This window comes from Erpetoichthys calabaricus, chromosome 7 (genome assembly GCF_900747795.2).
Source record: "Erpetoichthys calabaricus chromosome 7, fErpCal1.3, whole genome shotgun sequence".
NCBI classification, from domain to species: domain Eukaryota; kingdom Metazoa; phylum Chordata; class Cladistia; order Polypteriformes; family Polypteridae; genus Erpetoichthys; species Erpetoichthys calabaricus.
Genome location: NC_041400.2, coordinates 118,785,045 through 118,799,917, shown reverse-complemented (window position 1 = coordinate 118,799,917; position 14,873 = coordinate 118,785,045). Strand labels below are relative to the sequence as shown.

The following is a 14,873-nucleotide window of genomic DNA, read 5'->3' as shown; positions in this document are numbered from 1 at the left end:
TCCAGAGCCACCCGCGAAATAAGAAAATCCGCGAAGTAGAAACCATATATTTATATGGTTATTTTTATATTGTCATGCTTGGGTCACAGATTTGCGCAGAAACACAGGAGGTTGTAGAGAGATAGGAACGTTATTCAAACATTGCAAACAAACATTTGTCTCTTTTTCAAAAGTTTAAACTGTGCTCCATGACAAGACAGAGATGACAGTTCAGTCTCACAATTAAAAGAATGCAAACATATCTTCCTCTTCAAAGGAGCAAATAAATCAATAGGGCTGTTTGGCTTGTAAGTATGCGAAGCACCGCGGCACAAAGCTGTTGAAGGCGGCAGCTCACACCCCCTCCGTCAGGAGCAGAGAGAGACAGATAAAAAAATCAATACGTGCCCTTTGAGCTTTTAAGTATGCGAAGCACCGTGCAGCATACTTAAAAGCTGCACACAGAAGGTAGCAACGTGAAGATAATCTTTCAACATTTTTAGACGAGCGTCCGTATCGTCTAGGTGTGCGAACAGCCCCCCTGCTCACACCCCCTACGTCAGGATCACAGATAGTCAGCGCAAGAGAGAGAGAAAGAAAAGTAAGCTGGGTAGCTACTCAGCCATCTGCCAATAGCGTCCCTTGTATGAAATCAACTGGGCAAACCAACTGAGGAAGCATGTACCAGAAATTAAAAGACCCATTGTCCTCAGAAACCCGCGAAGCAGCGAAAAATCCGCGATATATATTTAAATATGCTTACATATAAAATCCGCGATGGAGTGAAGCCGCGAAGGGCGAAGCGCGATATAGCGAGGGATTACTGTAGTATTAGGTCACTGGAGCTGCTTACTCTTGAACATGCTATACACAGTTGTCTGTGAGTAAAACATTCCTGGATTATAATGAATTCCTACTTTTTCCTGCTTTTCTCGGCCTTTGTTGATGGTCACTGCAACGCACAGTTTTAAAGGAAAGTGGATTCTTTTGAACTGAAATAGGTACTCATTATTATACACACTACTGATTACATATATATATATATAAAATTCTTTTCGCGTTTGAAACGGAAATTACGTATGACCACGCGATATGGAAATTATGTATGACCACAGAACATATTATAATTCAGGAACTAATCACTTTGTTTATGGATGACATTTTTATATCGTCGTTACGAATTGTTATTATTTGTGTGAGAGTTATTTTACTGATATTAAAAAGAAGTAAACACAAACACGCCAAGAAGTTTTATTTATTCGTCCACGTGACTGTCACGGAAACTGACACATTCTAACTTTTTTTTAGTTGGCAGTACTTGATAGTAGAAGACATGAGGAAAACAGCTTTGCGTCTTTCTACTTTTTAACTGCGCTGAGCTGTAAACAGCGGGTCAGGCAGTGTCCTCTCTTCTCGCACTGTTTGTGACACTTCAAGTGCCCCGTCAGCTCCTGGGAGAGTGGAAATCTTTGCGAATGAGTGTAATCGGCGCCATCGAAGCAGGACTCTATTTGTCCCTTAAGGTGAGTTCGGGTCACTAAAACCCCTCAACATTCAAGGTTGCTTTTGTGATCAATTATTTTAAGCAGATGGAGAGTTTACATCTAATAAGATGTACAGACCTCTTCATGTAAAGTGTTGGACTTGGGAATTGTTTGGACCTTCTGCTCGTTAAGCACGGAAGGGCAGCGTCCACATTTATCAGAATTATTTTTCTCTTAAATCACAGGCACATAGTGCAAGGTTGTCAGGCAGAAATTTGAACGATCACATAGAATATGTAATTTCTATACCACAGCAGTCGTGTAGCGCCTTTCAAAAGGGATCTACTACCGACAGATGACCCAAATACCTTTTAGCTGCTGTTAGTACTACTTACCTGTTGTGTTACACCTCCTTTAAAATGTAGTTTACCCGAAACCACTCCAGTAGTGCTCAATGTATCTTTACTTCTTAAAATGTTAATGTTTTACTGTTTAATAACTTATAGACTACATTTTATTTATTTACCCTTGCACTCCGTGAGCGATGCCACTGGGTAATCAACTAGTATATTATAAAACTGAGTAACACATATTATATGTATCATCTTCATTTGTTTATGCCATTCACTTCAGTACAGTATTTTTGTGTTTTTCGTCAGTTCTATGTAGTTCCCTTTTAAAATCCACAGATATGAACGTATGCGCAAAGCAGTGCTTGAAGTGGATATATATGAAAGTGCCAATACCTTATGTTAATATATTTCTTAACCACTGGCATCAGGGTGCCAGTGCTTGGTCACAAGCATACAAGGTTAAAAAAAAATAATAATAATAATATGCTGTTATAACTACTGACATGCACTGAAATCACTCCCTCTCTGGCCCGCTGAAGTACTCGATAGTGCTATGTGATATTTTTGCCAGTCTGCTCTTCCACTCGTGCTCCTCATTTCATTGTCCTCACAGGTAGTGCAGTGGTAGTGCTGCTGCTTTGCAGTAAGGAGACTTTGGAAGATTGTGGGTTCGCTTCCTGGTTCCTCCCTGTGTGGATAGCACTTTGAGTACTGAGAAAAGCGCTATATAAATGTAATGAATTATTATTATTATTATGGGGATCCCCCAAACCCTCCACTGCTCTCCAATTGCTTTCTATAGGTTGTCCAATTAACTTAATGTAAAAAATGGGTCCCAAAGTCATAAATGTTGAGAAACACTGTCCTATGTATTGCACTGATGTATTGACATGATGAGCAAAGAGCCCTGAGTATTTTCCGCCATTAGAAATCCCAACACCACTATATAAAAACTCCCTTAGAGTTTGCAGCACTGGAATCGAACAGCGGGTTTGTAGTTCCCCCTTAATGTTTTAAGCGCTGCATTCTGCAGTTTTCATTTGGGTGACCAGATGCCGGAGTTCGATGAAGCGGAATGGATTACCAAGATGACAGCTAGTCTATATTCCCTCTAAGTAGCAAGGGTTTACGGCCATGCACCTTTTTCAGGGTACCATGTAATACTTTTGAACTTCTGTAACACTCAATATTTCATGGGGAACCCCCTCCCCCTCATTCGTGTGTAAGAGCTTCATAACGCTCAGTACTCCACAGAGGACCCTCCCACACCTCGTTTGTCGTTAATGTGTGGGTTATTTGTGGCACAGCTCACCTTCCCCAGCTAAACGGCAAGTACCAGCACATGTTAGTAATATCATAATAGTAAAAGGGAACATTGGAGCCTCTGTGAATGCCAGCAGTCACCAGCAAAAAAACAGTGCTGGTAAATATTGTGTTTTGTCAAACCTTTTCTGTTTACAATGTGATCAAGTTGCTTTTCTCCTATTCAGGACACCGCCATGTCTTCAGTATTCCATCCACACTATTTGTCAATGGTGATATTTGTGTGGCCCATCAATCACTTCTACTCTGTCTTTCATAGCACAACAAAAAGCACGTAAGTTACCAAATTATTAATAAATATCGACAAAGTGTGCTAATTTTCTTTTTTCTATAACATGAAATTTAAACTTGTCAAGCCATTTTTGAGATTTTGATGTGTTCAGTTATTTTCTTGGTTACCGCTAAATATTGACATACTGTAATGTCCTTTTTTAGCAGATAACTACTGTCCTTGATGCACCATTCTGCCAAATTTCAGATTTTACAGCTAATCAGGAAATAGTGTTTTTGTTGATAAGCGAGTGACTCATTCAACTTTACATACATATAGATTATAGCAGTGACCTAAACAGTTTGTTGACCCAAACTGATTTACTAGTATCAGTTATTCACTTATTTTATCTGTGGTATTGGCCACAAAGACAATGGTTAACAAAAAGTTCCCAAACTAAATGAAACAAAACAAAAAAATATACATAAAACACCCTCCCTTCAGGCTGTGTACTCATAATGCTGGTATTAGTTACTGTCAATGATCCACACATTCATGAATACATTTACATGCCTCAGTATGCCACAACTGGGCACACCCAGGCAATGCTGAAATATGAAAAAATTGCATCTGAAGTATACTGCATCAACAAATGTAATTACTTACATTACAGATAAAAATAAACTAATTGTTTCTCAGTGTACTCTATCAGAATGAGGAATAGGATTTTTATTCACCTTACAAACTATTATTTATAACTATTATAGAAGACAAAGTTAAACACTATGAATCAATCTTCATTTTGACTTATTGTCATTCACCACATATGGAACAATGGTATTAATCCATTTCCTTAAGCCAGCGTAACCCAACCCAGGGTTAAAGGTAGCCAAAGTCTTATGCTGGTAGTTTTGGGTGGGAGACGGAAACCGGATATGGATGGGACGCCAGTCACATTGCACACTCACACTGGGAAGATTAAGAATTGCTCATTAACCTAAAACTCAGGAATAAAACCGCACATCCTTGGCACTCAGGAATTATATTGGATAGATAAAGAAACTTATTTTCATGCTCAGCATAAAATTATTGCATGGTTGATTGAAGCCTAGGCTTGAATCATTTTAAAGTTTGCACTTTCCCCTCTATGTCTGTATTCTCCAACTACTCTAGCTTCCTTCCACATCAAAAGACATGCACATAACCATTAACTGTATCAAACAGAACCCAGAAAATTAATTTATAAACTGTCTCAGGAATGTGTTGAGATTCGGTTGTTCTCTCTCATCCCAGATAACTGTGTATGGGCTCTTGCGCATAAGGTCCAATACCACCAACCACACAATTTACTCCTTCTAATGAAATGCTATACTAATTGCATCATTTTTTTCTAATTATTTACAATTTTACAGAATGCACTCTAATCGCAGACATTTGAGATGTAGTCAATACAATAGATGAGAAGCTGAAAAGCATTACACCATAACTGAATATACTACTTCATTTGTACTCTTTCCAAATGCAAGTCAAATATTTATAATTACCCAAAATGGATACCCACACTAGAAAGACTTTATCTATTGGTTGTCAAATAAATTTTATCATTATTCTGATTTTAAAGAATGAATGAATCAAAACACTAAGTGGAGAAATCTTAGAGCTACCCCCACTTACAGGGCATTTTGCTTTTCATTTCTCGAGTGGTTGATGGAAGTGTTTAGGGCAGCATATTACTAGTAGGACGGCACGGTGGCGCAGTGGGTAGTGCTGCTGCCTCGCAGTTAGGAGACCCAGGTTCACTTCCCGGGTCCTCCCTGCGTGGAGTTTGCATGTTCTCCCCGTGTCTGCGTGCGTTTCCTCCGGGAACTCTGGTTTCCTCCCACAGTCCAAAGACATGCAGGTTAGGTGCATTGGCGATTCTAAATTGTCCCTAGTGTGTGTGTGTGTGTGTGCGCATGCCCTGCGGTGGGCTGGCACACTGCCCAGGGTTTGTTTCCTGCCTTGCGCCATGTGTTGGCTGGGATTGGCTCCAGCAGACCCCTGTGACCCTGTAGTTAGGATATAGTGGGTTGGATAACGGGTGGATGGATATTACTAGTATACACATTTCTGCATTTTATTTATATAATGGTGCTGAGGTTTCACCCATTGAATGACAGTTGGTTTGTCAAATGGTGGGTGTGGCAATGCTCCTAACCTCTCTCTCTCTCTTTTACAGTCATTTTTACTATTCCAGAAGCTAGGAAAGATATCACTGGAAAGCATGTAAAAGAATTTGGTATACATTACGTGGTCTAACCCTGTAGCTGTCAAATTCTTTAAATGAGTACCTGATAACAACTCTAACAGTTTTGTAGCAGTGGCATAATTCAGATGGCAACAATTTTGTCTTTGAAGATACAGACAGCACTTTTATACTCCCATTCATCTTTCTATCCATCTTAACAGGCTAGACATTAAGTCATAAATCAATTAATAAGAAAATTGATGAATTCATTATAAAAAATACATGTTCATTAGACTGCACATCAAAAGATATTACTGTATATTAGGGTGGTCTTCTACAACTTGTTGGAGGTACTGTTTCTGTTCTTCTTGGTTTGTGATGGCCGAATTGAATGACTGAATCAGTGCCACCCCTCTCTCCGCTGCATCATTGACCACTTTCAGGTGTTTGACATTGTACTGAGCTGAAATATATGCTTCATTACTGTCCCATGAATCAGGATCGTCCACGAGGAAGTCCTGTGAAATCTCCATTCAAGTGAAAAACTTCCTTCTGTTATGTGATACAAAGTGTGCCAACCGGGTTTCAGCGATGCATCTTTCCTCAACTGTTGCTCGTACAGATGGATCTTCATCACCGTTCCTGTTTAGTGTAGCAACCAGTTCTCTTTTTTCTGTCACAGACAGTTGAGTATCAAAAAACGCAAGCCCAACAAGAGTTTCACTCAGGTACCAAAGATGGCGCGTTAAAGTCTGTATTGCTGCATTTGCAACTGTTCTGTTTACATCACAGTACATCACCAGGGCTTTCAGCAGCTGGCGGTTCATTTCGTGGAGCTGACGCTGGGGAGGTACACATGTACCACACTTTGATATACACCTTCACCACAAACATGTTGAACTGCTGATCTTCTGGGTTTCGCTTTCTGCAGACCATTCCATTTCATGTGCTGCTGTTTGATTTTATTATTGTACTTTTTTTTTTCCATAGGGATTCGTGCCTTCTGCCAGAACTGGATGACCTCTTTTGTTGTTGCAGCAGCACTATCCTGGACTGTTTTCTTCTCAACAGTATGCAAATGAAAAAAATTGACTTAGCACTTGTCTGTTAGAAGGTAGCTTACAGCCAGTAATGGTCTCAGAGAGTCCTCCTATAAGCCATACACCGTGTCAGATTGCCTTGACTTTTTACCTACAACTGATGTCATCTTGCATCTTTCACCTATACCTGTTATGCAAATATAACATCCATCCATCCATTATCCAACCCACTATATTCTAACACAGGGTCACGGGAGTCTGCAGGTGCCAATCCCAGCCAACACAGGGCGCAAGGCCACCTCAGTAACTGTAACATATGGTATTTTAAAACAGATGAACATTTCATTCAAGTTTAATCAAAATGGCCCCCAGGAAAACTGATTTGCACATTTCTATTCTGTACCACTTGTTTCCCAGTCAGGGTTAGCAGAAGATTCAACAGGCAGGAAGCAACCTGAAGAATGTGTGTTTTGTTTTGTTTTTTTTAAGATACCATGTACAGTAAATGATCACATGTCTAAAGCTGGTAACAGAACTGCATTTCTCCCCGGGACAAATTTGGCTTTTTACTGAAGCTCTTTAAATAAATACACACACACACACGCTGCTCTGAATACATATCAGAATGACTAAAACTTAAGAAAATTTTAAAAAGAAAACTTCTGACTTGACAGTCCCAGTGAGGCCTTGTACGGTTCTATAGCGTTTCTTGACACACTTTTGCTGAATAGTTCATTGGCTGAAAGTACTCAGTGTTAGTGTATCAGAGAAAGGATGTGCAGCATTGTTCATAACGGTTAACATGAATTTTTCCTTAGGATGTTACTAGATTTTTTTACAGCCTTATAACTGCAAAAGTTTGCCCTTTCTCAAATTATTAAAATGTACTTTCTGCAGCTACGTTTTTATTTTTTGCATCACTATCATGCATCCAGTGTTGCACTTATGTTCCAATTATATTTACCATACGCCATACCTTCATGGATAAGCACTTTCTTTTTATTTTTTATTTCCCATAATGTGGGATCCAATTTCTTTTCTGGAATTTCCCACATCTCCTTTGCTGTTTACCACACCACAAAACATGTTCAGTTCATTTCTCCAGGCCACATCATTCTCTAAGCCTTATGAGGCTTTTTCCTAGTCTTCACTTTTAAGTGGTTAAAGACAGTGACAGTGCTCCATGAACATTCAGCTACATTAGGTCTTTGTGTTTTTTTTCATTTTTTTTTAAAGTGTATTTTGATGCAGTTTCCAGATCAAATGTTGCAAAAGCATTTTCTTGCTCTCACCAGTTATCTCTATATCACTATCATGCTGAACACAGGCTCACACGTGACAACTTTCAATAATATGGGTTCTAATTTCTTTTCTGCAATTTACCACATCTCTTTTGCTGTTAACCATACCACAAAACATTAATTTCTCCAAGACACATCATTCTCTGAGCCTTATGAGGCTTTTTCCTAGTCTTCACTTTTAAGTGATTAAGGACACTGGCCGTGTTTTCCTTGAACATTCAGCCACGTTAGGTCTTTGTGTTGTTTTTTTTTTTTTTTTTAATAAAGTGTATTTTGATGCAGTTTCCAGATCAGATGTTGCAAAAGCATTTTCTTGCTCTCACCAGTGATATCTCTGGATCACTATGATGCTAAACACAGGCTCACAGGTGACAACCAAGAGAGATAACCCTACCATGGAGTGCAAAAGCATCCAGTCATGCTAGTTAAGAAAATATTCACATGTACTCCCAGATGGCCTTAAAGTGAAGAAGGACAAACAAGCTGTAATTGCCTTTATTACACTACTAGCACAAAGACTTATCTTGTACAACTGGAAGAATCCTAGCATACTTCTTTTAAGTCGGTGGGTAACTGATGTTATAAAATATTTGAAATTGGGAAAAAAAAATCTAATTCTCACTTAGTGGATCTGTTCAAAACTTTTTTTTTTTTTTTAAATCTGGCAGGATCTAATCATTAACATTTTTGACTAAGCTTTTATAATGGGGAATAGGATTCTCCTCCCTCTTTTCTACTCTTAAAACATTTTACTCTGGCTATTGAGTGCTTTGAGTAGTGATAAAAGTGCTATATAAATGCAAAGATTATTATTATTATTGGTCTTCCTTTCTTTCTCTTGGGTGGGGATTGATCAGAATTTATTTTTGTTAAGTTTTACTTGTTTGTATGGAATGTTACTTGGTTTTAATAAAATCTATAAAAATAATAGATAATATTCACATTTCTTAAAAATATAAATAGAAAGGTCATAATCCATCTAAAAACAACCTATTATGACAAAACCCACAGCACTAGGACTCGTTAATTATGTTGATAACATTGAATAACTTTATCACATTTATGCATTGTAGAATGGACAAATGGAGTTGGGTAGAATTTTGTTCATGGAATCCGTAACGTGAAGGTTTACTTTCTTCACCAACTAGGGTTTTTTTGTTTTCGCCATTTAACCATAGTACATGTTATCAAATCGGACACTGAATTTTATCATTTTAGCCTGTAGAGATTTATAAAATAGCAATTTTCCATTTTACCTGCTTTTATTATTGGCCAGAGCAAAATAATGCTGTCTTATATGATATTTAAAGCAAAACTGTAAGCACCAGCTAACACAATATCACATTTTTTCATTAATATTGTTTTGTAATATTTTTGGCTGGTAGTTAGTCATCTTTCAGTTTATTTTGTGCATGTTTCAGAACATTGATGCATTTACTTGTCTTGTTTCCTATTTTCAACTCCACCTATTTTTAAACTAAAGTTTGCCCTCTTGTAATAGGTTTTTACTAGTATGTTAAGTCTCCCTTTTAAAATGATGAGATTTACCTTAACAAAAGTTTGTGATGATTGCTGACGTGAATTTATAGAAGATAAAGGTGAAAATGACTTCACTACTATTTTAATGTCAGAAGATGTGTATTGCACTATTCCAAATTAAATAACATTTTTGTGCCTTATTTGAGCAAAGGATAAAACACAATGTCACAACCAGGTTCTGCAGTAAGGTCTCTGTGCAAGCCAGGTTCAGGAAACTGTTTTATATGGCACTTTACATCTGGTCCAGAGTATATTAAATTAATTTCTACTCGTATCACAACAAGACAAATGATTTACTGCTTGTGTTTGTGTAATTATTTTGGATTCAACTTGCAGGTAAAGTGAAAGACTGAAACCATGCCATAATATACAGACTTCTATCTCTTCGTTTTTACTAAAATAACATTAACTCATTCCACACAAGTGCCAGGTCCTATGTGCCCCATTTTGCAAGGCCAGAAACAAGGTTTTTAAAAATTGAAGGAAATAACTACACCGAAGCAATTGGTGTTCAGTTCATTTCAAGAATTTGCTTTCTTTGGTGCATGGAGCATACATAAACTTTTCTATTTTTCAGACCTTACACCCCCATCTTCATATGCTGTCTCTTCCCAGACAACAACACATTTCCAGGAAAAAGCAATCAATAATCAAGTCACATTCAAACTGACTGAATTATTAGGGACAACAATTACTCATTACTATATATATAATTTATATTCATATTAAACATCTTTACCTCTTACAGTTACATTAGGAGGATAAGGGCATGTATACATCTGCATCACATTATCTGTATTGTTTAAAGCACCAATATATTTTTTTCTGTGATTTTTATGTTGCACAGAGCAAGCAGCAGATCCTCAACACCTCGACCTAATGCAGACAATCCACCTTTTTACTAACATAGAGCTGGGCTTTCACACAGAATAAGATTACATCTTACTACTTACGGGTAAATAAATCTACCAGTTCCAAGAAAACATTATTAATTTGGTTGAATAAAAGTATAGCTGAAAGCACATTATAAATTCAAACTATAGGTCCAGCTAAAGATTTTTACTTTTAAACTGTCTCAAGGAGAAAAGGATGAGATGCTCTACATGTTTTTTTTTTCTTCAAAGCACAGTCTGCAAAGAGTTTCTTTAGCTAATCAATTTTTAATGCTGGCAAGAGAACACTGATGAATAATAAACACAAATATATTTTCCTTTTCAAAATCTACTCCCTTATAATAGCTAACTACATAGGAATCACGTGTTTTCCAGTGCATTAGTCACCATTTTACTTACTGATGCACTGCTTACGCTCTACTTAATACAAATTTCTATATACTCACACATTGTATGGAATCACTATTAACCATAAAAAGATTTCATCACTTCCTGGATAAACCACACATGCAGCATTATCATATATTTTCACAATAAAGATCCTGCAAGACTGGTGAAGTATTGCAATAAAAATCCTTTGCATGTGGATTAACTTAACAATTTACAAATATACAAGTGGCACTATGACCCTCATCTTAGAAAATGCCACAAAATGAAGACAGTAGCTTATTATAAATATCTGTACATCTGTGTGCCGTGCAGTTAGAAAATTAGCTTTTCACGACAATGCAGGAACTTGCTCTCTAGGTCTGTCAGTAAGCCTCCATTATATTGTACTGCCACATTTATATTAACCCTTAAAGGTTTGCACATTTAATATTGATGTCAAATATGTTGTGCTGGGTATTAATTCATACCCTTTGTCAGAAACCACTGGATGACGTATAGATTTTGTCACCACTGTAACAAACAGTTTTTCCCAGTAATGTCATAATAGGTAACTTAGGGCTAATGCCAGTCACCACATGCATATGTACTGTATTTCCAGCCTGGAGGCTATTAAACAATTGGTCATCCTAGGTAAAATTTAATTAACGAAAACGACAAACAGCTTTGTACATAACATAATATCGGACTGACTACTTTAGGTGTAGGTTTTGCAATCGCTGTCTCTGTAATTGACTTGCTTCGTCTTGTCTTTCAAGCAGGTAAATGTTATGCCTTTACCAGCAGGCACTGAACCTGATAAGGATTAAGGACTTAAACCAATGGATAGAAAGGTGAGTACTCACTATTTATCAGTGTTATTGTTACAGGATTAAAAGGGCAAATACAATCCTTATGATATGTTCCTTAGTCCATACCCACAAAATAAATTTCTCTACCTTGAGATGATTCAATTTAACCAGCAAGCTAACATTACATTGCTGATAGACATTGCTTTTGACAGCATGCCAGCATTTGCCTACATTTCGTATGCTCTAGCTCTTATTGGCAAAGGGAGGCTCTCTCTCTTTCTGTCAACTGTCACATAGCCATCAAGGAAATGGCTTGCTTTATGTGCACAAATCCACCTTGTTAACATAAAACGTTTCCAGTGAGTGCCAAGTTAACAAAAGCAAACTGTGGGTGGAGTAAACCACTTAATCAAAGAACAAAAATGGGGATCATCATTTGAAGAGCTGTTTTTAAGCAATTCAAGTTAGAATATAGAGCAGGTTTTTTATCTTTACCCTCTCCACCGTATGATCTCTTACTTTTAAATGTTAATCTTCATGAGAAGGGGAGAGATTCAAGGGTTGCAGAATCAGCTTTAGCTATTAAAAACCACACTCCTCTAATATTAGATCTAAAATGATTAACACAGGCCAGCTGTTTGATGAGAAAAAGAATACTTTAATCATACATTCATTTTTACAGGCCTCATTAAGCATCCTTTATAAAAATATTTTGATTAAACTGGCACAAGTTAAGCACATTTACTGTAAATTCTAATACATACTGTTTGAAAACTAGAGAATACTCAAGAATTTTCAAGTAGCCTACTATATGGAGTAGAGTAGAGAAGAACAGCATATCACATGTCAGAAAATTCCATATAATGAAGGCGAACCTGGTGAATTCCAGGGTAGCACAGTAGCATGAGATTAGTGCTGCAGCCTCATAGCCCAATGAAACTTGGTTTGTATCACAGGCTGCCCATAGTCTGGTCCGAGTGTACATTTTACATTGTCTTTGTTTATGTGAGGGTTTTTCTCCAAGCACTCTCGTTTGTCTGTTCTTTGACCAGCTTCTCAAAATTGTCCCAATGTGGAGGAGTGTGAGTGTAGGATTGGTCCCTGCATTTAATATGAAGCAGTACATATAGTCATGGGATAACAATGACTAAGAATTAGAAAGTGTCCTGAAAATAAACAAATGCTTCATTTATCCATCCCTTGAAATGGCATATCTGCATATTACCTCATAGGTTAAAGGTTTGGAAGCCCATTTAGCCTTTAGAATTGTGGATATATGCAATACATTTCCTAAGCAATGGAATCAATTTTTAACAGATATATATACCACGTTTTTCGCTAACTGAAAAAGCAATATGCAGCTAAACATTCAGGAAAAAAAACATCTATACTGGCACCTATCTCAGGAGAAACAGGAGAGAAAATGGCTGGTCAGAAATCTTAGAGTTCATTTTTAGGAGAAGCAAAGATCTACATCTACTGCCTGTTATTGTGACTGATTCTATTTATCAGGTTTAAAATCTCAACTCTTGGCCCATGTTCTGTTGTTTTATAACGGGGAGGCATTAAATCATTTGCATATTGATAAGCCTGCTGGAATATAAAACACATTGTGCACAAAACACATTCACCATTAATATGTTTTAACACAAACCGTGCTTTCTCGATCTCTGGAAGCGTTGTTTGTTAGCTTAATTCAACCACACTCAATAATGTTACAGTACCCTATGGTTGCACTAAAATAACTTTTTTTTCTAAGTTAGGACTGCATGCTGACACGTCAAGCTCACAAAACCGCAACATGTTTTTAGCCAATGCAACAAAAGTCTCATAAAGATGTAACTAATTCAGCAACTTACGAAATGTAGGATGGATAAACGAATCCAATAAGGTTGCAAAGAAGAGACGCACCATATCCAATGACGAGATACACAGAGATGATGGCAATGACAGCTGCAACACAGGAAAAAGTAAAAATAATAATTGTGACAACAACGTGGCGACCGAGTTTCAAACTCTGTAGATCTTAAAACACTTTAATAAATGTTCATTCAGCCACACTGTTGCCTTTGAATGAAAGAGAGCTGGGCGGGTGCTCTCGTAATTATTTATTTATCCCTTCTGTCATGACTAGGCGTAACACAGGAGGGCCAGGATAAGAGTAAAATCAGCGTGTTGGCTTATCTTGCATTTTGCATACCTAGAAAAAAAAATCAAAATAGTACTAGCTGTCGAGGGTAGAACTGTATTTTTTAGCTAAAGTGACAAATGACTGACTTCTCAGGAGCGTGGCTCGAATTCGATCACCACACACGGCTATTAATATCGTGCTGACACGCACCTCTCCGATTGCCCGATACAGAACTGGGCCTCAGCTCCGACTGTAGCTTACCTAAAGCAATGTACAACCGGCTCACTCCCGTTTTACTCTCGATCTTCTGCAACACATCAGTGACAACATTCTTCTCGTGCAAAAATTTCTCAAACCTCTCTTTCAGGGCTGCTGCCATTTTGCCTCCTCCTGTCGTTTTTTTTTTCGCACTGCTTACTCAGTCCTCCTCCGCAGTGGTAAAGCTTAGCGCAGCGCTCAGCAGGCTATGCAACCGTCCTGAACCGCCCTGAGCGCCACCTCACATATGAAGCCACGCCCAGCTTGCGCATATCGGCTGTGGCGACGTCAGTTCTGGTCATCCTCTAACGAAGGAAATGGCTTTTGGTAGGTTCGTGCGTTTTAGGGGTGATATTTATAAAATGGTTATATTCGCTTTGGTGCATATTTTAGGGGCAACAATAAAGAAACTGATTTTTATGTTCGATTTTTGAAATTTGCATAAAGGGAGTGTGCTTTTAATATAAAACCTACCCCCAGCCTCTTCTCTATTAACGTGCAACGCCTCTGCTCACCGTCAACAGAAATAGCCACTGGAATACACCTTCCCCAAATGTCAGGCAACAAAAATAGATCTATATGTCTATCTGTCAGTCTATTTATTTATTTACATTTTCGAGTGTTTTCGGGTGGGTGTGTTGAACTGTTTTCACTTCCGCAGTTTGGAATTCAGTATTTCACTGCCTTGCATCATTGGCTGGTTAATAGCAGCTCCCGAATGGCGTACATTGCAGTTGTTAACGCTGGAGAATTTAACCAATACGCGTATATCGATTTTATAATAACTTAGTTGGAAGTGAAAAAAAACGAATAAACCAGGGGTGATTTTGTATTTGTCACAGGGAGACAAAACTGGAATCGTTTTAAAAAAAAGAGAAATAGTATGGTGAAAGAAGGAAAGAGACACTCCGTCACGGACTGAAATGATGTGCTAAAGACGGAAGGAAGAGTGGTGA

General features: G+C 37.9%; 1 protein-coding gene across 1 annotated transcript in view; it reads right to left on the bottom strand.

Moving 5' to 3' along the window:
- The window catches only part of reep5 (receptor accessory protein 5), a 39,793-nt gene extending 25,667 nt beyond the window's left edge, over positions 1–14,126 (bottom strand). Inside the window, exons 1-2 of the mRNA XM_028805284.2 lie at positions 13,921–14,126; positions 13,388–13,481 (exon numbers count right to left, since the gene is read on the bottom strand). Of these exons, the coding sequence (XP_028661117.1) occupies positions 13,388–13,481; positions 13,921–14,038 (212 nt within the window). The 5' untranslated portion in view covers positions 14,039–14,126. The remainder of the gene's footprint in view (positions 1–13,387; positions 13,482–13,920) is intronic.
- Between the last annotated feature and the right edge of the window lie 747 nt (positions 14,127–14,873).